Source organism: Vulpes vulpes, chromosome 10, assembly GCF_048418805.1.
Source record: "Vulpes vulpes isolate BD-2025 chromosome 10, VulVul3, whole genome shotgun sequence".
NCBI classification, from domain to species: domain Eukaryota; kingdom Metazoa; phylum Chordata; class Mammalia; order Carnivora; family Canidae; genus Vulpes; species Vulpes vulpes.
Genome location: NC_132789.1, coordinates 47,637,225 through 47,664,386, shown reverse-complemented (window position 1 = coordinate 47,664,386; position 27,162 = coordinate 47,637,225). Strand labels below are relative to the sequence as shown.

Genomic DNA, 27,162 nt, shown 5'->3' with positions numbered 1-27,162 from the left:
AGCGCCGTCTACAGCTCAGGGCGTGATCCTGGAGACCCGGGATCGAGTCCCACGTCGGGCTCCCTGCATGGAGCCTGCTTCTCCCTCTGCCTGTGTCTCTGCCTCTCTCTCTCTTCTCTGTGTATTCTCATGAATAAATAAATAAAATCTTTAAAAATAAAAATAAAAATAAAACAGAATGTCACAAAGAGCAGAAAAACAGCTCAAAAAAAATGATTCCTGAAGTAAAATTGTTTATAAAAATGAAAAGTAGGGATCCCTGGGTGGCACAGCGGTTTGGCGCCTGCCTTTGGCCCAGGGCGCGATCCTGGAGACCCGGGATCGAATCCCACATCGGGCTCCCGGTGCATGGAGCCTGCTTCTCCCTCTGCCTGTGTCTCTGCCTCTCTCTCTCTCACTGTGTGCCTATCATAAATAAATATTAAAAAAAAAAAAATGAAAAGTAAATTTTTAAAAAGTCATGGAAAAGTAACACGATACAAGGATATTTTTGAGCTAGCTGTTTTTCCAGTTTAGTTAAAAGATTAAGATTGTTGTAAACATATACAAAGCATTCCAGACAGGCCAATCCCAGCAAAGATGCAAAAGAGAAATCCTTTCTTTCAAGTGCTTGAATGTGGAATAAATCACTCAGAAAAAAAAAAAAAAAGAGAGAGAGAGAGAGAAGAAAAAAAATTGCCAAAAAAAAAAAATTTGCCCAATTCAAATTTTGGGTAACAAAGAAGTACAAAAATATTAACAAACCTGCCTCTAAAAATCTCCAGGACTCCTTCTACTTTGCCTGCTCCCTGACTGCAGGGAGAAGGGAATATCTATTCCTAGCAGGGGAAACACTGATCAAACTTTTATGAAATATTTATGTATCATATTACAATTTGACTATCTTCCTTTCTTTTGGTTACTATAATAAATTAAACACAGCCATTTAGTCTCTGTCACATACAAGAGTTTCTGTTGTACTGTGACACTTGCCCTGCCATAAGCTATAGGCTAGAACTTTGTCTTCATCAAAGATAAACAGTCTCAGAGCCTCACGGAAAGAACTATCCCATATAATCTGAATTATTAACACTTCAAAATACAGACTTTTTAATAAAGACTTCTGAACTGACATCACTTTAGACAAGTCTCAGTCTATACTAGTGGACTAAGTCAGAAGATCCAGAACTGTGCAGTCCAGAATTAGATACATTTCATGAAAGCAGACTCCTGACCCAAGCAAGGGAAGAAGAATTAATTACACACGACTTAATGAACTGCTGGGGAATATTTAATTATGGTTATTAATTTGGAATACTGTTGGTATTATTGTTAATATTCTGTTTTCTAATGGATATGTGGAAAAGCCCTTTCTTTTTTCTCCTTATATTGATTTAGTAGGCTCTGCTTTTATAAACTGAATGAAATAGTTTTCAATGGTATCTGATTTTCACTGACCTCAGAACTCAAAAACAAATCTTTCAATGGAATGTTCTTATTTTTATGGCAATATAGTTATTAACAGGTTAAATAATTTTTTCTTTTTATCAGGATATAGTTGAGTTGGGATCCCTGGGTGGCACAGCGGTTTAGCGCCTGCCTTTGGCCCAGGGCGCGATCCTGGAGACCTGGGATCGAATCCCACGTCGAGCTCCCTGCATGGAGCCTGCTTCTCCCTCTGCCTGTGTCTCTGCCTCTCTCTCTCTCTCTCTCTCTCTCTGTGACTATCATGAATAAATAAATAAAATCTTTAAAAAAAAAAAAAAAGGATATAGTTGAGTAAATAAATTGTATAAAATATGGCTTATGTGAGAATAATGATCTTTTATTCAAAAAGAACAAGCCACTATTAAGGAAAAAGGACTGACTTAAGCAGAGACAATGTCTAGAAAGCCTTCCCAGTTTCCTGCAACCCAGTTTATAAGGTCCCAGTCTCAGAGACAGTAAAGCAAGGTCACTTAGCAGGCTAGGAACCTCAACAGACAGGGAAATCTCAAAATGAGATAAATTCATTCAAATTCCTATGTACTGCAGATGAAATATGGGGGAAAGAATTTCTAAGATTTGGGCCCTACTCTCAAGATAGAGGAAAAACAGCAAAGGCTTTAAAAAGTACAATCCAAGATTCTTTAGGAATAGAAGTTAAATTATAGAAAACATAGCAATGCAATGATTCCTACCCATACCAATAAATGAATTTTGTCTAGTGGAGAATATAAATCTCTACAACTCATATTCTCATTTTTACATCTTACTGGTTCTCCCAGTAATTAATTGAGGTAAATAAAATCCTTGACTCACATGCATTTCATACTTGTATTTCTATGAGAATCATAGTTTTAACTTTGCGAAAATTCAACTTTAATAAGTATTTTTATAAGATTTTATTTATTTGAGAGAGAATGAGCATGCACATAAGAGAACGAGCAAGAGTGGAAAGGGACACAGGGCGGGAGAGAGGAGGGAGTAAGGGGAATCCAACAACCCTGAGATGGTGACCTGAGCTTAAATCAAGAGTTGGTTGCTTAGCCAACTGAGCCATCAAGGTGCCCCTAAACTTTAATAAGTCTTAAAAACAACAGAAAAGTCATTTCTATTTGGCTATAATTAATTTCGTTATTTATATCTGCATGAATATATTTAATATTATATGGATTTTATAACCTAAATCTAATAGTACACATTATATGGATAGATAGACATTTAAGACAATTAAGTGTTCGGGCTTAATTATCTCTTTTCTTCATTTTTCTGATAGCTTGTCAAAAGTATTAAGCACTCAAAACAAAAGGTTAAAGCACAGGAAATTGAAAACAAGACACATCAAATGTGTTCGGCTGGCTGGTAACCTGCAAATATACAATCAAGAGTTGAAAAAACATTTTTAAATTCAATTTTATATTCAAAGAAACAAAAATCTTACCTGTCTGTAGTATTTTTCATATACAGGATTCCCACTTGATAACTAAAATAAACAAACAATTAGAAATTAAATACTAATCAATCATCTGTATATTTGCATTCATTCAACAGAAATTTGTGAAACAAAGATGAGTAAGAGTAAAATATCCTTATTTCAAACAGTTTGGCTTAGTTTCTTTTAAGGAGGAAGGGAAAGTGGATAAAGGCAGCCATATGGATTATTAAGAATCAAGTAGAAAAAAATAGAACAAGAATTTATTTTTATTTTCTAGAACAAGAATTTTAAAATTATTTTTGTCATCAAAACCTTTTTTCCTGGGATCCCTGGGTGGCGCAGCGGTTTGGCGCCTGCCTTTGGCCCAGGGCGCGATCCTGGAGACCCGGGATCGAATCCCACATCGGGCTCCCGGTGCATGGAGCCTGCTTCTCCCTCTGCCTGTGTCTCTGCCTCTCTCTCTCTCTCTCTGTGACTATCATAAATAAATAAAAAATTAAAAAAAAAAAAACTTGGGGATCCCTGGGTGGCGCAGCGGTTTGACGCCTGCCTTTGGCCCAGGGCGCGATCCTGGAGACCCGGGATCGAATCCCACATCGGGCTCCCGGTGCATGGAGCCTGCTTCTCCCTCTGCCTGTGTCTCTGCCTCTCTCTCTATGTGACTATTATAAATAAATAAAAATTAAAAAAAAAAACAAAAAACAAAAAAAAAAACTTTTTTCCTCATGCAAAATTTTACCAAGAAACCCAATATATAGACAGTTGAAAGTCCAAAAGCATTCATCTTCTTCTACCTAAGTGTCCAAGGTCCCTATGAATACAACTCAAAACCATTTTGATAAAATAATCAAGTGAATATACAAGCTGATATACAAAAAGATATTTATATCATCTTATCTGAAATGCTTGTAGGCAAGGAGTTCATACCACAGTTCAAAGGGTTCCCTGGACTGCTAATGAACAGATTTACTATCTCATCTGAAAGGCAGCATAGGAGTATTAATGTCTGAAGGCTCAAGTTCACCTGTACATGAATGTGTAAGAGTGTTCTAGAACCAGGAAGGAAATCCAAGACTTCAAGGAAGTGACATCAGTGCAGGCATTTGAAGTATGGATGAGAAGGGGAAGAGGCTGAGTCTACATAGAGGTAAGAGCATGCACAAAGGCCTGCAATCAACAGAAAGCTCAGTTAATGTTTGAAAAGAGTAAGTTCTGGGGATCCCTGGGTGGCGCAGCGGTTTGGCGCCTGCCTTTGGCCCAGGGCGCGATCCTGGAGACCCGGGATCGAATCCCACATTGGGCTCCCGGTGCATGGAGCCTGCTTCTCCCTCTGCCTATGTCTCTGCCTCTCTCTGTGTGTGTGTGACTATCATAAATAAGAAAGAAAGAAAAAAAGAAAGAAAGAAAGAAAGAAAGAAAGAAAGAAAGAAAGAAAGAAAGAAAGAAAGAAAGAAAGAGAAAGAAAGAAAGAAAGAAAGAAAGAAAGAAAGAAAGAAAGAAAGAAAGAAAGAGAAAGAAAAGAGTAAATTCTGAATGGTATCAGGAATTGGAAAGAAGATTGTGAAGTTTTGTAAAAGGCAACTTAAGGGATTCACACGCCACAGTAAAAGTAAAGAAATTGAGAATAGACAAAGAGGACAGATTCAAGAGTTATTAACGTAGTATTAGGTCTCGGTGATTATTTGTGAAGAGGGAAAAATAGGACGGAAAGTAGAAGCTACTTAGGAAATAATTTTAATGGACCCAATAGAGGACCTGAACACTGGCAATGGCAGAAAAGAAGGTATGGTCTGAACAAATGTTTGTAAAATGGATTTGACAGCATTTATTAAGTAGATGAGAGGGACAAGAGAGGCTTAGTTAGAAATACAAACAGGAAAAAATCTTCAAGCATCAAGGCTGGGCCTATAGCCTTAATGGGTATAAAACTAGATTAGGAAATAAACATTTAGGACACCTGGGTGGCTCAGTCAGTTAAGCACGGGCTTCATCCAATCAGATGAAGATCTTAAGAGAAAAGACTGAAGTCCCCTGAGGAAAGAAATCTTGCCTCCAGAAAGCCTCTAGATTCAGGAGCAACATCAGCTCACCCCTGGGTCCCCAGTCTGCTGGCCTGCAGATTTAGGACTTGCCAGCATCCACAATCACATAAGCCAATTCCTTAAAATCAGTCAATCAGTGTATGTGAATGTGTGTGTATGTCTATCCTGTTGGTCCTGTTTCTCTGGAAAACCCAGTTTTTTCTGTTTTTTTGTTGGTGGTTTTTTTTTGTTTTTTTTTTTGTTTTTGTTTTTGGCAAACCTAAGGGAAATTTTATTTACTCTTCTTAAAGTAGTCTAGTTTAAAAAACAGAGGTTAAGTGAGAGGAAAGAACACAAAATCTTCCCCAGACAGATGTACAGAAGGGGGGCAGTAGGGCTTCAGGTCAGATCTTCTCCATCCTGGAAATGAGGTCATCACAGATTCAGGTTAATTCTTCATTTTCCTTAGTCTTCTGCTCTACTGTCTTCTCCAGTGACTGGATGCGCATCTGCTCCTTCCTCAGGCTGGCCTGGAAGGCCAAGGCCTCCGCTTGGGCCTTGCCACGCACCTGAGCGATCTCCTCACTGGCCAGCTTGAGCTTCTCTTCTGCGTGGGCCTTCAGGGCCTGGTACCACTGGCCCTCCTTCTCAATCCTCACTATGTAATCCTCAACACACTTCTTCAGAGATTCTTCATTCGTGTGATACCCCTGGATCACTTCCTTCTGTTTCTCAAACCGCTTGAAGAGGTCAGAGAAAGACTTTTCCATGGAGCTTAGGTCTGCAGCCAACTGGTCTTTTTCCTTTAGAATCTTCTGGATTATGTTAATACCTAATCTCAGAGAGGTTATTTATCCAAGCTGTTAAATGGCAAATATTGTTTTTAATTTATTTTTTATTGGTGTTCAATTTGCCAACATATAGAATAACACCCAGTGCTCATCCCATCAAGTGCCCCCCCTCAGTGCCTGTCACCCAGTCACCCCCACCCCCCGCCTACCTCCCTTTCTACACCCCTTGTTCATTTCCCAGAGTTAGGAGTCTCTCATGTTCTGTCTCCCTTTCTGATATTTCCCACTCATTTTTTCTCCTTTCCCCTTTATTCCCTTTCACTATTTTTTATATTCCCCAAATGAATGAGACCATATAATGTTTGTCCTCCTCCGATTGGCTTATTTCACTCAGCATAACACCCTCCAGTTCCATCCATGTCGAAGCAAATGGTGGGTATTTGTCGTTTTTTTTTTTTTTTTTAATTTTTTATTTATTTATGATAGTCACAGAGAGAGAGAGAGGCAGAGACACAGGCAGAGGGAGAAGCAGGCTCCATGCACCGGGAGCCCGACGTGGGATTCGATCCCGGGTCTCCAGGATCGCGCCCTGGGCCAAAGGCAGGCGCCAAACCGCTGCGCCACCCAGGGATCCCTATTTGTCGTTTCTAATGGCTGAGTAATATTCCATTGTATACATATATAAATGGCAAATATTGTGATAATTAATATAAAGACTTAATTTTGTTATAGTATGTTTTAATAATTTTATTTCTGAAAACTGTCTTTGTCTAGAACTACTATACTTACCTGTCAATGTAATGAAATCATTTTGATGCCAAAAAATATATTTCAAAAAACTTTCAAAATTTTAAATATTTATAAGTATCCCTTTCATTCTCAAAAATGTCCAAATTTGGTAAAAAATTACATATCCATCCTACTTATAGATAAGGGTGAAAATACTTTGCTAGAGGAAGCAAATAAAATACATTCCATCTATAATGAAGAGTTAAATTATAAAGATGATTCAGTTGAATTTTTAGTGCTGAGGGGAGAGGAATGGGAATCTCATACACAAAAAGAAATTCTGAGCTCCAAATTGTACTTTACTAATCCTCACATTACAGACTCATTGGTTACTACATAAACACATTTGAGAAGGCATTAGCACACTAAAGTGTTCTAAAGTACACCCTGTACTGATTAGTATACTAATACGATACAGCTAAGTGAGAATGGAAAAAGCTATCCAAATTGCCAATTCACTCATCAAGCAAAAAGACCAAAGAGTGTTTTTGGTGTGTCTCGGCAAAAACTTTTTTCCTGAAATATCATTTTAAATCAAAAAGAAATCACACACACACACACAAAAAAAAAGAAATCACAGATACACAACACACATAATGAATGCAGAAATAAATTTAGCATATAGCTAAAATGGTATAAATTATTTTTACATTCTTTGTTGTACTACTCTGTATTCTTTTTTATAAGCATTTTCTATTTTTATAATTAAAATAATAAAGCTATTTTCAAATTGAGGGAAAATACAAAAATCCCCCAAATATGAAATCCATATTCAAAACTGCATATGAATTTTTAGTATCTAAATTAATTTCTAAAGGAAAACTTTTAAAGTTGTCCAAATAAAAATTTGACCTTTTAAAATTCTAACATTTAAAAACAATTATTTATTAGCTATATAATAAATTCATCAGTTGCCACAAAGTAAAATATTCATAAATATAAGAATTCCTTCTAAAGAGTCAGTAGCTATTTATTACTACTCTGAAAAAATGTTAAGGGCTTGTAAATAATAGATGTTAGAAAGCAAATACAGTTTTGTAAAAAAATACTCAAGTTTTGGTATCAGATAGGCCTAGATCCAAAGTCCAATTCCACTACTTCTTAGATGAACCTGAACCACTTATTTCACTTCTTTAAAATCCTGTCTCCTTGGGGAGCCTGGGTAGCTTAGTTAGTTAAGTGTCTTTGGCTCAGGTCATGATCTCAGGGTCCTGGAATCGAGCCTTGCACTGGGCTCCCCACTCAGCAGATTGTCTGCTTGTCCCTCTGTCCCTCCTTTTGCTCATGCTCTCTCTCTCAAATAAATACAAAATAAAATTAGAAGCCTGTCTCCTTATCTGTAAAGTGCTAGTAATATCTATTTTTCATAAGTCTCATATGGATGAAATTAATTAAAGAGATGGCTGCCTGTTTCCTAATATCCTTTCTTCTTTCTTTAGAACAGTACCCCTAAGCCTTATCTGGACACGTGGACACCTAGCTAAAGGTACATTTCCCAGCCTCTCTTACAATCCCAGTTCTCCTCAATGGAATGAGAAAAAAAAATAATAATAATGTGTCCAACCCAGGTCTATGCACCTACAGGGAAGTCTGGAGAATGTTTTCTACCTCCTAGCCCTTCTTCCAGCTTGTCAAATACAGGTATGTTGGCAGAATATGGACCAGTTGTCCAGACTGAGATGGAAAACATGGTTGAGAATAAAAGAACAACAGGAGGGGATCCCTGGGTGGCGCAGCGGTTTGGCGCCTGCCTTTGGCCCAGGGCGTGATCCTGGAGACCCGGGATCGAGTCCCACGTCGGGCTCCCGGTGCATGGAGCCTGCTTCTCCCTCTGCCTGTGTCTCTGCCTCTCTCTCTGTGTGTGTGACTATCATAAATAAATAAAAATTAAAAAAAAAAAAAAAATTAAAAAAAAAAAAAAAAAAAAGAACAACAGGAGAAAAAGGGCCTAGGTCCCAGATACTATCATAAAGATGCTATGTCTGTCCTATACCACTTACCCTACCTGGACAGTTGCTTAAGGGAGATAAACTCTCTCTGTTTAAACCAGTGTGATTTTGGCTTGAACCAATATTCTAACTAGTGCAACAAAGAAAAAGAAAGGAATTGTGGGGCACCTGGGTGGCTCAGTGGTTGAGTGTCTGCCTTTGGCTCAGGTCGTGATCCCAGGGTTCTGGGATTGAGTCCCACATCAGGATCCCCACGGTGAGCCTGCTTCTTCCTCTGCCTCTCTGTGTCTCTCATGAATAAACAAAATTTAAAAAAAAAAAAGGAGCTGCTATTTTTATTAAGAAAAAACCATTTAAAGTATCATAAACTTCAGTAAGAAAAAAGTTACTACAGAAGTATTGCATACTATACCATCCTAAGGTAGGTTGCATTATAATTCTCATCTATTCTCCTCTTTTCAAAGTATCATTAACACCTCTGCCTGTTGCCATGTGACTTGTAGTGTGTCTCTGTGGCAAGTACAACCCTACTGTTGTTGGCTTGGCCATGAGACTTACTTTGGCCAGTGAAATAGAAACTTCCATCTGCAAGTAGAAGCTTTAAGAGCTATGTTTCCACTAACTCTTGCTCTTTTCTCTCTACCAAGAGAACAGTATGTCACAAATAGGGGGTGCTCTTGCAATCTGGATCCTAAAATGAAAAAGAATCATGGAGTAGAACTGTAGTTGATTACTAGGGAACCTATAATGTGAGCAATAATTAAACCTCTGTTATTGTAAGCCGATATTCTGCGTTATTTCTTATTGCAACATAATCCAGCAAAACATACAGGTAATCTAACACCAAAGAATACCAGGTAGTAAAAAAAAGAGGAGGAAGAGGAGAAGGTGGTGGTGGAAGAAGAGGAGATGGTGGCCCTGGTTATTAGGGAAATTCATAGGTTAATAAATAAATGTCAAGAATTGCCTCGTGGAATTTTTAGTTTCATTTTTGGGGGTCTTGTCATAGGAGACTATGATTCTATAGTGCACAAAATGAACTGAAACTTTAGTGTTATTAGGCTTATTGTAAATAGTTATAGAAGGATGTGGGGAAAAAAAGGTAAAAATAGAGAAATAACCTCTAAAACATAACGTTTATCTTTTTTCCGTTAATCACAGGGCCACACAATGAAGAGTAACCAGTGAGTAACATGATAAAAAAAAAAAAATAACCAGTGTATAAATTAATAAAATGAAGGGAGTGGGTATGAATATAAAGAAAATGAAAAATCTTTGTGATGGAACGGTTATCTTAATTGTTGCTAGTTACATGAATCCACACATGATAAAACTTTATATGCATAAAACTACATACAAATACACACACATGTGTCTATAAAACCAATGACATTTGAGTAAGTCCTATGAACTGTGCCAGTGTCAATTTCCTGGTTTTGCTATTGTAGTAGAATTATATGAGGTATTACAATTAGGGACAACTGGATAAAGGGTATATGCAACCTCTCTATAGTACTTTTTGCAAATTGCCATGTAAACGTGTTATTGAAGACCACTATGAAATAAAGAGGCAGCAATCCAGACAGGAAGAACACTGTGTATAAAGGCAAACAGATACAGAAGTCTAGGTAATGAAAAGAAGACAATGGGAAAGATTTTATTTTTCTAAATAAACCACCCAAAATCTGTTTTGTTTTGGTCAATCTAAAAATTTAAGAAAACAAGTAACAATTCAGTACTAGTAGACATAGAAAAATAAGTGTTATAAAAAAAATAAATGTTACAATGCACACAATTTTCCAGGTAATTTGCCATACAAGTACTTTTTACATATTAACACACAAAAATTCAGCTTATTAAGAATACAGCCTTTTAATGCTCCATTTTCAAGAGAACTGAGGAACCAGAAGTGGAACTAGCCCTGACATCCTTTCAACTACTCAATCACAACCAAAACCACCAATTCCTTTAATGATGGAACAGCAGGTACAAAGGCCAAAGTAATGAATACAATCAGAAAAGCCTATGCATTTATATACATAATTTACTCAATGTGAATGGCTTGCAAAGGAGACTAAATCCTTCTGACACTCTTGTGATGTCTAAAACAGACTTGTATATTTCACAATACAAAGGAAAACAGGATAAAAATGAACAGTAAGCAGAAGAATGAGAAAATAAAAAGGGGCAATTCAAACTGACAAAAGGAAACAGCAATCTGAACATGTCTGAAGCATCAAAAGAACGTCAATAATAATGAAACTCAGGAAGGAAAACAACCCTGAAGCTGAGTAGAGGATGGAGAAAAGCAAGTGCTGTAAGCAGTCCTCACCTTTAAAGCTGATGAGAAGCTTAAGGTAACACAAGCAGGCATCTGGGCAGTTCACTTAGAGAATGCAGTTCACTTAGAGAATGCACAGATTTTGAAAGCTTTCTTAATACGGTTCTTGAAGTATTCCTAGGTCTCTGCCTACTATGTTAGCAATTTAAAATGGTTTGTTATGGGACAAACATGAGATGTTAGCATGTTTGCAGAATGGAGCACTGCAACTTTAAGTATAAGCTGTTTGAGGGGCAAGAGTCCTGTATGGTTTTTGGAACCCTAGGTACCTAAACCTACTGCTCTGTCCCTAGAAGACACCTAGTACATTATTAAATTATTAAATGAGTTGTGACTCCTAGAACTCTAGGAGTATTGTTAAGAAAGCTTTCAAAATCTAGATCTAAGAATAGATTTGCTTTGGAGATTATCAGAAATGAAAGGTAAAGGTATTTCAAGTAAACAAAAGGATTTCAAAAGATGCCATAGCCGTATACTACCGAAAAACAGTGGATGTAAACAAACCATACCAACAACTCAGACCAATAACAAACCAGCTTTTGTTAAATCCAGCCCAACCTGATCAAAAATCTAAGTGGCAGAGTGACAAAGAATGAATATAAAGAGTAGCTCTGGTCTCTCCTCAGAAGACAGGAAGCCCTACACATACCAGTCTAGACAGCCCAAAATAAAGAGAAATCACTGGGACAAGCATTATCTTTAAGCATGAATAATACATGAATTATAACAATTCAAGTAAGGAAGAAATGAAACCAAATAACTATCTCCTGTATTTATATGTATAGCACTTTACCTTTTACAAAGGACATTCACAACCTCCTTTTTATACATTAACCCAGGTGATCATATCCATTTCCATTGTTCAATACCACACCTAACGCTGATGATTACCAAACTGCTACCTTTACTTCAGACCCTTTCTCTAACTCCAAACTTTTATATTAACCTTCTACATCTCCACTTGGATATCTCCCAAACATCTGACAGAAAAATAAAAAAATTTTTCTCTAAAACCCACTCTGACATCAGTTCTGAAGAGCAAATTCTGTCCCAATTCACAGACTTTGCAAGTGTCATTCTCTCTTCCTGAAAATCATAGTTGGTATTTTCATTTTCTTTAGGACTTAGTTTAAATGTTACCTACCCATTCTAAGATTTTTTTTGGATCATTTATGATGTAGGTCCTCTTCTCTTTTATATTCTACCTCAGTCTTGCTTGTTTCTGTTTCCTTCAGAAACCCCTTACTATGACTTGTTTTAATTTTGCCTGTGTGTGGGTGTGTGTGTGTGTGTGTGTTACAGCCCTCACATTAAGGTGAGCTCCATTAGAGCAGAAGCCCATATCTATCTTGTTCACCATCATATCCCCAATACCTACCACCATATCTACATATGAAAACCCTCAATAAATATTAGTTGAATGAATGATTATTAATGAAATTCCTTCTTACAGTAAATTCTCAAATACTGTTGGAAGTATAAATTCATTTATTCAACATTTATTGACAACCTACTACTTGCCAAAGACTGAGGTAGGCACAGTGATACATAGTCCCTACTTACAAGTTTACTGTCTAGTACATAAAGAAAAAAGTAAGCAAGTCATTTTTTTCCTCAACCTCTACTGAGAATGTTCCCTCCTTACCAACATGAAATAACACCTGGTCCTGTCCTGAAGAGAAAACCAGACATATCTTTTCTCAAAATATTACCTTCAACCTCCCACTCTCAATGGAACTCAATCTCTTACCTCCCTGATAGCACTCTCAGATGGTCCAGTTTTAACATCCAGCCTATCTCAGGGTCCAGAAATGGGATTAAAATCCCCTTTGATTACCCCCACAGCTTGTCCACATTATGTTACTCAACTTTTTGTTTTAAAAACAAAACAATGGGGGGCAGCCCTGGTGGCTCTGCGGTTTAGCGCCGCCTTCGGCCCAGGGTGGGATTCTGGAAACCCGGGATCAAGTCCCATGTCGGACTCCCTGCATGGAGTGGAGCCTGCTTCTCCCTCTGCCTGTGTCTCTGCCTCTCTCTATGTCTCTCAAGCATAAATAAATAAAAATCTTTAAAATAAATAAATAAATAAATAAATAAATAGTTATAAAATAAAACTTAAAAAAAAAAAAAAACAATGGGTGATGGGCATTAAGGAGGGCACTTGTTGGATGAATACTGGGTGTTATATCCAAGTGATGAATCACTAAATTCTATAGGGGCACCTAGGTGGCTCAGTCAGTTAAATATCCAACTCATGATCTCAGCTCAGGTCTTGACCTCAGAGTTATGAGTTCAAACTCCATGTCAGGCTCCACGCTGGGTGCAGAGCCTACTTAAAAAGTAAATAAATAAAGCTTTACTCTTTTGAGGCTCTTACATTTCAATAAAATTACTCTCTTCTTTTCCTTAACACTGGAGTCTTCTGAGGAGGGTGGTGGGATGCGGAACTGGGTGATGGGTACTTAAAGGGCACATGATGAGAAGAGTACTGGGTGTTTACCATATGTTGGCAAATTGAATTTAAATAAAATATTTAAAAAACAAAACAAAACACTGGTGTCTTCTAACCTGGTCTCTACCTCATCTAAGGCTTTGGCAACTCACTGTCTTCCTCTCTACTCTGAATCTCATTACCAATGGATGACTATATCATAGATTAAACAACCCATCCAACAACCTGGCTTCTTACCTCCTAGACCTCTTAACTCCAGTATTCACTGCAAAACATGGAGCTATACATATGCTATGGCCCACTCACTATCTTACTCCCATGGTCACATCCTTCCTAGCCCTTCTACCTTGACCAGCACTCGCTCTTCCTCCTAAATCATACTTTGAGCATCTTGCTCTCCAAATATGACTTCTTTCAAGGTATAGTCCTTTGCCTCTATAAGACCTCTTAGCCATGGGCCCTTTCATTTTGACTTTGAACCACCAGACCCTCTCTTACTATACTTCCCTCCTCATTCAGTTTAGATACAATGATGCACGATTTCGATAATATTCTTGCCAATAACCTAAAATCTTACTCCTCTTGTCATTTGGTCACACAAATATAGCAAAATCCCAAACCTGGATGAATCCAACTACCCTCTTTTCTTTGAGGCTGCAGCTGAGAAAGTCACTGAACAGGATTGGTATTACTATAAATTCATGATCACCACACTGGTTTGCTAGAGCTGCCATAAAAATATACCACAAACTAAGCAGCTTAGAACAACAGAAATTTACTAACAATCTGGAGGCCAGAAGTCCAAAATCAAGGTGTTGGCAGGGCCAAGCTCCCTCTGAAGGCACTAGGGAAGGATCTGTTCCAGGCCTCTCTCCTACTTCTGGTAGTTTCTTGGCTTGTGGCAACATAACTCCAATCTTCACATGGCATTCTCCTTACATGTCTGTGTCCAAATTTCTGCTTTTGATGAAGACATCACTGTACTAGTGGCCCACCCTACTCCAGTATGACCTCATCTCAACTAACTGTATCTCTAGTGACTCTCTCCAAGTCATGTTTTAGGACCTCAACATATGAATTTGAGTGGGAGAGAGGCACAAATCGACCCATAACAACCAGTAACTTCAATTCTTTCTGGTAAACCAACTCTTCAACCCATTCTCCATAGCAACTGTTTCAGGGAAAAAGGGGAACTTTAGTCGATCCAATCAGACAAAATCACAGTTCTTTTGTGGGAGCTACCAGAAAAGAGGTTCTCTTGTCCATGTACTAGTAGTTATAAAGTGTATAAAATCCTCTTAGTGGTACACCAAAAAGCTTGCATAAGACTGGAGCCAAGATATGAAGGAAAAACAGAGGAGTGATATCATTGAGACCTTAACACATGTGAAGCCAGCTCTACTCCCAGACCTATCAAGTACATAAACTAACATTCCCTTTCCACTTAAGAACTGGCATTCCCTATCACTTGCATAAAACAGTTCTGATATAAGAACAAAAGAACTGGCTAAAAGAGTGAATTTTACATATTTCTTGACTGGTATTCAGAACAATACGGATCAAAGAATAAAGCAACAGAAAATCTTTGCTATCCCAATGCTTTTATGCTATAGATCTAACATTTAAAAAATATCCACACAGGGGTGCCTGGGTGGCTTAGTTGGTTGAGTATCGGCTTCAGCTCAGTTCATGATTCCGGAATCCGGGGATCAAGTCCCCACTTCAGGCTCCCTGCTTGGTGGGGAGTCTGCTCCTACCTCAACCTCTGCTTTCCCCTGCTTGTTTTCTAGCTCTCTCTCATAAATAAAATATTAAAAAATAAAATAAAAAATATCCACACAACCTTACTTTGTCTCAAGTATAATTTGAAATACATATAATTTCTTAAACAAACTTAAAGTAAACCAAGAAAATAAACATGTTTGGATGTTTATTGTTTCTTCATTTCTAAAATAGCAAAGAACTTTGTAAAAAGAATTTTCATTATTATGACTTACAAAATGGGAGAGAGGGTAAACCCTCACAGTCTACCACTGACACCAGTTGGAGAGAATGATTAATAGCCCAGAACTAATAGATTAGTAAAAGTTGGCCTGTAGTAAATGAAGGCAAACAAATATGCTGAAATTTAATACAGACATATGGAGAGTAGCTCTTCAGTAGCTTTGCACAAAACAAAAAAAAAATTTCACAATTAATGGGGGTACCAGAGGCCCAAGAGAATCAGCAATGAAATGTTGTTGCTTTCTAAGAAAGAAGGTAAGGAGCAAAAATCTTTCATAGTTAACGGGATACCAGAGACCCAAAAGATTCAACAATGAAATGCTGCTTTTTAAAAAGGCAAGTCATAAATAAATGATAGATAGAGATAGATAGATAGATAGATAGATAGATAGATAGATAGATAGATGATAGATAGGCAAGTTAAGGGGCACCTGGCTGGCTGGCCGGCTTAGTAGGAAGAACATGCCACTCTTGATCTCAGGACCATTAGTTTGAGCCCGACACTGGGTGTTAAGCCTACTTAAATAATCAATACATAAATATAAAATTAAAAGAGAAGTTAAATTATAAAGTCAGAATTTAAATACCCCACATTTAAAAATCATACATACACAGCGTATTATAGCTTCATAATGTAACATACATTAAATCCTTATTGAGTATTTCCTATACATTACAGATGAGGAAAATGAGACATTAATAAACTGAGTGACTCAGAGTCATATACCTATTTAAGTGTTGGAACCAGCATTCAAATCCAAGAAGTCTGATTGTAAGACTTTTTGTTCTTAATCATTTGTTTGTTTCAATCATCAGTGTTGTTATTTTCTCCATTATCTTACTAGCTTTTAACATCTATGTTGTTAGTTTCATCATTCTTACCAGCATCTTTCATATGCGGTGTATCATTTGAGCTTCCATAACACTCAGAGAAGTATTACCATGTTCCAATTCTAAGGCACCTTTAGTCATAAGGGCCACCTATTTAATTAACACAACTTAATATGAAAATAATTTTTTAAATCTTTTTTTATTTTTTAAAGATTTTATCGATTTCTTCATGAGAGACACACAGAGAGAAGCAGAGACACAGGCAGAGGGAGAAGCAAGCTCCATGCAGGGAGCCCAATGCGAGACTTGATCCCGGAACTCCAGGATCATGACCTGAGCCAAAGACAGACGCTCAACCACTTGAGCCACCCAGGTGTCCCTAAAATCTTTTTTATTGGGCAGCCTGGGTGGCTCGGCAGTTTAGCGCCACCTTCAGCCCAGGGCGTGATCCTGGTTCCCAGGATTGAGTCCCATGTCAGGCTCCCTGCATGGAGCCTGCTTCTCCCTCTGCCTGTGTCTCTGCCTCTCTCTCTCTCTGTCTCTCATGAATAAATAAAGTCTTTAAAAAAAAACTTTATTATTAACCCCAAATTACATATATTTATCTGCTTTTATTTCTCTAGTATCACAATCAAACATTAAGTCAAAGCAATGTTTTCTACTTTTCATTGTACAAGTCTTCTTTCTGCCCCCTTGGTTAAATTTATTTCTTTTGATGCTACTACAAATGATATTCTTTTTTTTTTTCTTAAATATTTACTTGAGAGAGAGAGAGAGAGAGAGCATTCATGTGCACATGTGAAAGGCAGAGGGAGAGGGAAAGAATCTCAGGCATTCTCCCCACAGAGCTCAGAGCCAGACTCTGGGTTCAACCTCAGGGTCCATGAGATCAGGACCTGAGCTGAAACCGAGAATCAGCCTCTCAAATGACGGAGAAGCACTCCCAAAACTGCTTTATTAATTTCCTTTGCAAATTGTTCATTGCTAGTAAAAATTGCATAAAAATGCAAACTTTTTTTTGTGTTGATTCTGTATCCTGCAACTTTGCCAAATTTATTAGCTCTACCATTGGTTTTATGGAATCTTTAGGATTTTCTACATTTAAAATCATGTCAAACTGTATGAAGCCTCCTCATAAAGTTAAAAAACAGAACTACTATATGATCCATTAATCCCACTTCTCAGTGTTTATCCAAAAGAACTGAAATCAGGTTCTCAAAGAGATATGCACCCCTATGTTCACAGCAGCATGATTCACAATAGCCAAGAACTAGAGAGAACTTAACTGTGTATCAACAAATGGATAAAGAAAATGTGGTACACATATGATTTCACTCATATGTGGAATTTAAAGAACAAAACAAACCAGCAAAGAAAAAAGACACAGAGACAAAACAAGAAACCGACTCTTAACTACAGAAAACAAACTGGTGGTTACCAGAGGAGAGGTGGGTGGGGGGGGTGGGTAAAATAGGTGAAAGGGATTAAGAGTACAATTATGATGAGCACTGAGAAAGTACAGAATTGTTAAATCACTATATTGTACACCTGAAAGTAATATAACACTGTATGTTAACAAAACTGAAATTAAAATTTCAAAACTTAATTAAAAAATAAAGAAAATGTGGTACACATATAACAGAATATTGTTCAGCCATAAAAAAAAAGGAAATCCTGTGTATACTACAACATGAATGAAACTTGAAGACATTCTAAGGGAAATTAAGTCAGTTACAGAAGGACAATACTGCATGATTCCACTTATAATAGGTATCTAAAATAATGAAACTCATAGAGGCAAAAAGAAGCACAGAAGTTGTCACAGACTGGAGGAAGAGGAAAATGGGGAGTTGCTATACAATGGGAAGAGTTTCAGTAATACAACATGAAAAGGTTCCAGAGATCTAGTGCACACCATTGTGGTTACAGTTAACAATACTGTACTGTTCATTTAAAATTTTATTAAGGGGGTATATCTCATGCTATGTATTACTTATCAGAATAAATTTTTAAAATATCATGTCATCAACAGAGACAAGTTTATTTTCCTTTCCAAATTGGATACCTTTATTTCTTTATTTCCTTTTTTTTTTTTTGCCTAATTTTTCTACCTAGAATTTCCAATACTATGTTGAATAGAGATGGTAAAAGCAGACATGTTCATCTTGCTCCCCATCTTTAAAAAAAGCTTTTAGACTTTCAACACTTGGTATGATGCTAGCTGTGGGTTTTTATATATGGCTTTTATCACATTGAGGAAGTTCCCTTCTATTGCTCATTTATTGAGTATTTTCATCATGAAAGGGTGTTGAATTCTGTCAAATGCTTTTTTCTGCATTGAGACGATCATGTGGGGTTTTTTTCCCCTTTGTTCTATTAATGTGGTACATTACATTGATTGATTTTCATATGATAAACATCCTTGCATTTCACTGTCTTTTCCTGGGAATAAAATCTGCAAGCCAGGAAATAAAAAGCATCCTTTTTCAGCCAAATGACTGAAACTTTGGAAAAATACTGTCAACTTACCTATACTATAATGTGAAAAGATATGTTGCCTTTCAATCCTTAGTTTAGTAAAATACTAGCAGAGTGTTATAGTCAGCCACACACATTCCACCAATTTGTCATTTGGCCTACTTAGCACACCCCTCTCAAAATGCAAGCATTGCTCGGGGGTTGTCTGCTGATCACTCATGCAGCCTCTACAGAGAATTACCTATACCAGAAACCGTAACTGCTTAACCTCAATCAGGAAAGTACTAGGAATAAGAATTTCTACTGGAATTGCAGGCAGGGATAATTTTGGCACATGAGTATAGAGATAATATCCATCCAGTCTCAATTTCAAGTGTTTTATATAATTACTAGACCATTCATTTCAATTTCTAGTTGAGGAAATACAGTAACTCTGGCTGGAGCACTTACGCGAACAGTTGAGTGGATAAGATACTGCTTTAGGGAAAGCAGCTAGGAAGGCTGAAGATAGCTAAAATGACCTATTATGCTTAAAACTCCCAGTTCAGGATCCATTGAAATATTATACAAATATGCCTTACACTATGTAGTCTGTGTGATTCAGTAGAAGACAATGCATTAACATACTAATATCAGTCATTTCCTATTTACACAACTGCTGATCTATTAATGTGTCATTGTACTAGACACTCCCGATAGAGAGATGAACAAATAGGACAACTTCTTTGCCCTCCTGTCATTTAGCCTTAAGAGAAAAAAAAAGAGAAAGCAAAATTATAACACAATGGCTAAATACAAAAATGTATTTAATGCGCTAAGCTGACTGCCAGACAAATAGAAAGTATTCAAATAAACTGTATTACTAATGTTATTACCAGGCAGAAACAAAGTACACAGAGAGGGCAGCCCTGGTGGCCCAGCGGTTAGGCCCAGCGGTTAGGCCCAGTGGTTTAGCGCTGCCTTCAGCCCGGGGTGTGATCCTGGAGACCTGGGAATGAGTCCCACATCGGGCTCCCTGCATGGAGCCTGCTTCTCCCTCTGCCTGTGTTTCTGTCTCTCTCTCTCTCTCTCTGTGTCTGTCATGAATAAATAAATAAAATCTTTTAAAAAACAAAAACAAAGTACAGAGAGAAACATACTGAAGAAATACAAAGTCCTAAATTCATTCATTTAGACATCTATCGTACATCCATATGCCTAGATACTGGGAATACTAAGAAACCATAGTCCCTGACGTTGGAAACTTAAGTGTAGAGGGGAAAAAACAGACAACAATCCATTGTGATAAGTGCAACATGAGGGAGTAAACACAGTTGCTATGGAATCAGAGATAACTAAGGGAAGCAGAAAAGTAATGTCTGAATTCTTTTTTAACAAATAGAAAAAGCTGAGGAAGTCATTTACAAGTGACACCTAAATTAAATCTTAAAGGAACTGGTCAAGCAACTGTGAAGAGCACTCCTACCTCAAGACCCCTTACTTGCTATTTCATCTACCTGGAACATGTCCATACATACCTACATGGTGGGGTGCCCAAGTGGCTTAGTCAGTTAAGCATCTGCCTTTGGCTCTAGGATGATCTCAGGGCTCAGGGATGGAGCCCTGTGTCAGGCTGCCTGCTTAGCGGAAAGTTCTTCCTCTCCCTCTTTCTCTCTCAAATAAATAAATAAAATCTTTAAAAAATATATTTATATGGCTTACTTCTTACTTCATTCAGATCTCTAATCAAAATAACTTCCTCAGAGGGGCCTTTCTGACCACTCTATCTAAAATAACTCCTGATGGCAACCTCTTTTCTTACCCTACTTACTGTTTTTCCTAGCTCTTATCACAATTGGACATATTTATTATTATTGGTTTCTGCTGGTCTCCTTCACTAGAAATATTAAACCATGCAGCCAATGACTATCTTGTTTACTATGTATGTCACGGGGCAGAAACCAGTGCTTCACAGACAGGAGGTACACAGGATCTGTCATGTGAGTAAGGCAAAGGAGAGGAAGAAAAATTCAGACACAAGAAAAATGTACAGAAGAAAGTTATGGAAAATGGGCCATGGCTGGGTCCTCTTGACCAAGATTGTAATAACAAATATTTCTATTTATTGGGGCACCTGGGTAGCTCAGTGGTTGAGCATCTGCCTTTGGCTCAGGGATCCTGGGATCGAGTCCTGCATCGGGCTCCCTGCAGGGAGCCTGCTTCTCCCTCTGCCTAGGTCTCTGCCTCTCTCTCTCTGTGTCTCTCATGAATAAATAAATAAAATCTTTTTAAAAATTTATCTATTAAGGACTTACTTATGGGCCAAGCACTATCCTCAGCACTTTACTTGTACTATCTTATCTTCATAATCTATAAAGTAGGCACTCGTTCATATCTTACACATAAAGAACCTGAAACACAAGGGGATTAAATGACTTGCCCAAATTCACATAGCTGATATAAATGGCAGCACTACAATTCCAAGCCATACAGTACAATGCCAGAGCTCACTCTTTTAACTACTTGCCCAAAAGCATAGAAAACTGACAAACTCCCTGGGTTGTTTCTACATATGTATAAAAAAGAAAAAGAAAAATACCTACCATAAACAGTGTTTGTGAATACTACATGCTTCATAGACTTAAAACCCTATGTTACTCATTAGTAGCATTAGTTTTTTCAAAATACGAACTACACTTATCACACAAAAGGTTAATAAGTAAATCCCCCACCCTCAAGTTTCTGATTCTGATTCAAAGTAGGACTAGATAAGGTCTAAGACTTCCCATTTCTAAGTTCTCAGGTGATATTGATATACAAGTTCTCTCTTAAGAAACCCTGAGCTAGGGCAGCTCCCCTGGCTCAGCGGTTTAGTGCCTGCCTTTGGCCCAGGGCCTGATCCTGGAGACCGGGGATCGAGTCCCACATTGGGCTCCCTGCATGGAGCCTGCTTCTCCCTCTGCCTGTGTCTCTGCCTCTCTCTGTGTGTGTCTCTCATGCATAAATAAATAAAATCTTAAAAAGAAAGAAACCCTGAGCTACATTATCAAAGTGTGACCTAAACCCCTCTCAGGAGAACACCTGGGTGGCTCAGTGGTTGAGCACCTGCCTTTGGCTCAGGGCATGGTCCCAGAATCCCAGGATCGAGTCCCACATCAAGCTCCCTGAACAGAGCCTGCTTCTCCCTCTGCTTTTCTCTCTCTGTGTCTCTCATGAAGAAATGGATAAAATCTTTTTAAAAAATAAAATAAACCCCTCTCAAGACACCTGGGTGGCTCAGTTGGTTAAATGTTTGCCTTCATTTCAGGTCATGATCTCAGGGTCTTGGGATTGAGCCCCACATCGGGTTCCCTGCTCAGCAGGGAGTCTGCTTCTCCCTCTCTCTCAAATAAATACAATCTTTAAAAATAAATAAATAAATAAACCCCTTTCAAACAACACTAGGTTTCCTGAACAATCAATTGCTAAACTAGGCACCTTCAAGGTACTATTTATAAATGTGCCTACTTTCCCCCAAAGATCAGGGACAAAAGAAGAATGTTCAGTCTCAATACTTCTATTCAACATTGTAGTGGAGGTCTTAACCAGGGAAATTAAACAAGAACAATATATAAAAGGCATGCATATTGGAAAGGAAGAGGTAAAACTCTCTCTGTCACAGATAACATGATCATAGATGACATGATCTTATACAGTGCATAAAAATTCCTAAGGAATCCACTAAAAAAACTATTAGAATAAATGAGTTCAGTAAGGTTGTAGGATACAAGGTCAATACACAAAAATTAACTGAACTTTTATACACTTGCAACAAATATAGAAATGAAATTAAGAAACCCATTCCATTCAAATAACTAAAGAATAAAATACTTAAGAATAAATTTAACAAATAAGTACAAAACTTATACTCTAAAAACTACAAGACACCACTGAACAAAATTAAAGATCTATTTAATGGGGAAAAAAATCACGTTAATGAATTGGAAGACCTAACATTAAGATAACTATATTCTCCAAACTAATTTATAGACCCTATGAGAATTCCAAATGACTTCTTTGTAGAAAATGACAAGTCAGTTTTAAAATTCATATGGGATTACAAAGAACCCAGAGTAGCCAAGTATAATCCTGAAAAGAAAAAGCTAGAGGACTAACACTTCCCAATTTCATAACTTACTACAAGCAGACATAAGATAATGTTTTACTAAACAAGGATAAATGTAAAGAGCAACACAAGAAAAAAAAATTTTTTTAAGATTTTATTTATTTATTCATGAGAGACACAGAGAGAGAGAGGCAGAGACACAGGCAGAGGGAGAAGCAGGCTCCATGCAGGAAGCCCCATGTGGAACTTGATCCCAGGATCATACCCTGGGCCGAAGGCAGATGCTCAACCACTGAGCCACCCAGGCGTCCCACAACACAAGAAAATTAAGAATCCAGAAATAACCTCATGCATCTGGGGTCAAATGATTTTTTTTTTTTTTTTAGAGAGAGAGATTAGATGCATGTGGGCGTGCAGGGCTGGGGGCCAGGCAGGGAGGGAAGGGGGAGAGGGAGAGAGAATCTTAAGCTGGCTTCATACCCAGGTGAAGCCCAACACTGGGCTGAGGCTAAATCACAGGACCCTGAGATCATGACCTGAGCCAAAATCAAGAGTTGGGATGCTTAACCAACTGAGCCACCCAGGTGTTCCTGGTCAAATGATTTTTGACAAGATCATTCAGTGTGGAAACAACAGTCTTTTTGACAAACAGTGCTGTGACAACTGGAGATCCATATAAAAGAATCAAACTGGAACATTACCTCACACCATGTGAAAACCAACTCAAAACGAATCAAAGACCTAAATGTAAAAGCTTAAATAGTAAAACCCTTTGAACATAGGGATAAATCTTCATGACCCAGTATTTGCCCAAAAAAACCCTCTTAGATAAAACACAAAAGCACGAGTAAAAAAAGAAGAAAAAAACTGGACTTCACCAAAATGTGAAAGTTTTACGTATCAAAGGACACTATCAAGAGAGTGGAAACACAACCCACAGAATGGGAGATAATATTTGCAAGTCACAGATCTCACAAGTGACTTGTAACTAGATACATAACAAATTTTTATAACTCAATAATAAAAAGACAACCCAACTGGAAAATGGGCAAAGGACATGAATGAATACTACTCCAAAGAAGATAAACAAATGGCTAATAAGTACACGAAAAGATGCTAGAAAACATTTGTGATTAGGGAAATACAAATCAAAACCAAGAGATGCTACTTCATAGCCACCAGGATTCTGGCCACACCTGGAATTGAAAAGTCAGTTAACAATTACCAGAGAGGATGCGGCAAAGTCCTCATCCTCATACACAGCAGGTGGGAACGTAAAATGGTGTAGCTGCTTTGGAAAAGTCTGGCAATTTCTCAAACAATTAAACCTAAAATTACTATATGACCTGATAAATATTCACAGAAATAAAAACATACATCCACACAAAAGCTTGTACATGAATGTTCAAAGCAGATTATTTACAACAGCCAAAAGGAGAAAACAACTCAAACGTCCTTCAACAGACAAAAAGATAAAGAAAATGTGGTATAAACATTATATGAAATATTGTTTTGCCATAAAAATGAATGAAGTAGGGCAGCCCCGGTGGCGCAGCAGTTTAGCGCCGCCTGCAGCCCAGGGTGTGATCCTAGAGACCTGGGATCGAGTCTCACGTCGGGCTCCCTGCATGGAACCTGCTTCTCCCTCTGCCTGTGACTCTGCCTCTCTCTCTCGGTCTGAATAAATAAATAAAATCTTTAAAAAAATTTTTTTTAAATGAATGAAGTAGGGGTGCCTAAGTGGCTCAGTCGGTTAAGTGTCTGCCTTTGGCTCAGGTCATAATCCCAGAGTCCTGGGATTGAGCCTCACGTTGGGCTCCCTGCTCAATGGGGAGTCTGCTTCTCCCTCTCCCTGTCCCACTCCCCTTCCCCATTGCTCATTTTCTCTTTCATATAAATAAAATCTTTTAAAAAAATTAATGAAGTACTGGTATTTGCTACAACTTGGATAAACCTCAGAAATATTATGTTAAGTGAAAAACTAGTCAGAAAAGTCCACATGGTACATGATTCCATTCATACAAAAAGCAGACTAGGAAAATCTAATTGAGATGGAAAACAGATTAGTGGTTGTTTAGGACTGGGGAAAGAATGGCAGAGAAGAGGATGATACCTAAAGCATACGAGGTTTTTGAGGTGATTAAACACTCCAAAACTGACTGTGGTGATGGTTGCACACATCTATAAATAGATTAAAAATCACTGAATTGTACATTTTTTTAAATGGGTAAATTGTATGATATACAGACTATATGTCACTAAGTTTAAAAGAGTAAATTTAAAAAAATTTTTTAAATTATGTAGGAATCTCAAAGAAAGCTTGTTAACAATTTTTAAATATTTTATAAATTCAGTACCTCTAGTGCTTTTTAATAGTGCTTGATAGTTCATAATTCTAAATGCAAATATACATCAAAAATACCATTAATTTGGGATCCCTGGGTAGCGCAGCGGTTTGGCGCCTGCCTTTGGCCCAGGGCGCAATCCTGGAGACCCGGGATCGAATCCCACATCAGGCTCCCGGCGCATGGAGCCTGCTTCTCCCTCCGCCTGTGTCTCTGCCTCTCTCTCTCCCTCTCTCTGTGACTATCATAAATAAAAAAATAAAAAAATACCATTAATTTTCACACATGAAATATTCTTAAACTAGCACTAGAAATAAATTCAGTAAATTTACAATTTCAAAGTATGCTTTTCCTTCTACCTAGCCTCATGATGAAAAACTATAACTGTTACCTAAACAATAATCAATTTTTTTAAAGATTTTATTTATTTATTAGAGAGAGAGAGGCAGAGACACAGGCAGAGGGAGAAGCAAGCTCCATGCAGGGAGGGGGATCTCTGGGTGGCTCAGCAGTTTAGCACCTGCCTTCGGCCTAGGGTGTGATCCTGGAGTCCCAGGATTGAGTCCCACATCAAGCTCCCTGCATGGGACCTGCTTCTCCCTCTGCCTGTGTCTCTGCTTCTCTCTCTCTCTCTCTCTCTCTGTATCTCTCGTGAATAAATAAATAAAATCTTTAAAAAACAAACAAACAAACAAACTCCATGCAGGGAGCCCGATGTGGGACTCAATCCCGGGTCTCCAGGATCACGCCCTGGGCTGAAGGTGGCACTAAACCACTAAGCCACCGGGGCTGCCCAATAATCAATTTTTAAATATTTTTAATATTCATTAAACATATAAATAATGCCGATCATACACTTATTTTTAAAAATGAGTGTTTTAGGAAGTTTTCCTTATAAGAAGTGTATCTGTGGCGCACATGTAAGGTTATAGGAAAATAATTCTTGTCCACCTTAATCTATGAATACTGATACTGGTAAAATTTCTGCACTAAAATAAGGAAGAGGGCAGCCTGGGTGGCTCAGCGGTTTAGTGCCGCCTTCAGTCCAGGGCCTGATCCTGGAGTCCCAGGATCAGGTCCTGCATCGGGCTCCCTGCATGGAGCCTGCTTCTCCCTCTGCCTGCTTCTCCCTCTGCCTGTGTGTGTGTGTCTCTCTCTGTGTCTCTCATGAATAAATAAATAAAATCTTTTAAAAAATAAATAAAATAAGGAAGAAATTTGTCACATAAAGCTGTGAGGGTATATTAAAGAAAAAAAACTGTCAAGCACAGAGACAAACCTGAACATCTCAAGTCTGGCTCAAAGTATAGTCAATACAGTCAAGTTTTTGAACTGTTTGTTCTAAAGTGCAAGATGATCCAGAATCCACCCCTAGGTCTTACAAGGCCCTGCATGAAAGTGTGCTAGAATAAAAAACATAAAACATGGAACAGAATGTAGAGAACAAAACTAAGAATGAAAGCATCCTAGCCTGCAAAGAAGGATGAAAACTGTATGCAAACTGAAACCATCTGATCTTCCTCAAGCTACAACTTTTAATGCTAACTTCCCATGCTAAGCAAACTTTACAAACTATAAAGGTGGTCTGAAGCCAAATTAAATATATTCAATTTAATTCCTTCATAATAGTATTTTTAAGATTATTGTTCCTATCTGAGTAAAATACTGTTATCTGCTTTGCCATTCAAGATCTTATAAACATAAATTAAGTAAAAATCACTCAAGTTTAACTTCAAAACTCAAAGGTATATATAGAAAAATAATTCAATTATGTAATAAGTACCATCTATAACTGCAAAAAAGGATTTAGCAAATGGCACATCTAAGGTTATTAATAAGTATTAATTATAATTGATACATAAATTGCCTATACATAGGGCTTAAGTAAACTATAAAACATCAGATTAATGAATATATTCTAAATACATTAAAAAGATGCTATGGAGATAACAGAAAAACACCTATAATGTTAAGTTAAAGAAAACAATATAAAATTATATATACATATGTATATACGTATGTGGTGTGTGGAGAGAGAGCAAGGTTACAACCACATTTTAAGAAATGTGTAAAGAAAAGAAGTAAGGGATGCCTGGGTGGCTCAGTGGTGAGCATCTGCCTTCAGCTCAGGGCGTCAAGTCCAGTGTTCTTCCCACTATATAAAATTTCTCTCAGTATCCC

At 37.7% G+C, this 27,162-nt stretch overlaps 1 protein-coding gene across 10 annotated transcripts in view; it reads right to left on the bottom strand.

The window, feature by feature from the left end:
- EPS15 (epidermal growth factor receptor pathway substrate 15) overlaps window positions 1-27,162 on the bottom strand; it is a 139,923-nt gene that overhangs the window by 102,608 nt on the left and 10,153 nt on the right. For 8 of the 10 annotated variants that reach the window (XM_025991853.2, XM_025991852.2, XM_025991855.2 and 5 more), the window contains exon 2: window positions 2,903-2,944. In XM_025991853.2, coding sequence (XP_025847638.1) covers window positions 2,903-2,944 — 42 coding nt within the window. Of the gene's footprint in view, window positions 1-2,902; window positions 2,945-3,920; window positions 4,064-8,614; window positions 8,773-27,162 lie in introns of those variants that run through there. The other 2 variants (XM_072724008.1, XM_072724009.1) reach the window with 2 other exon arrangements.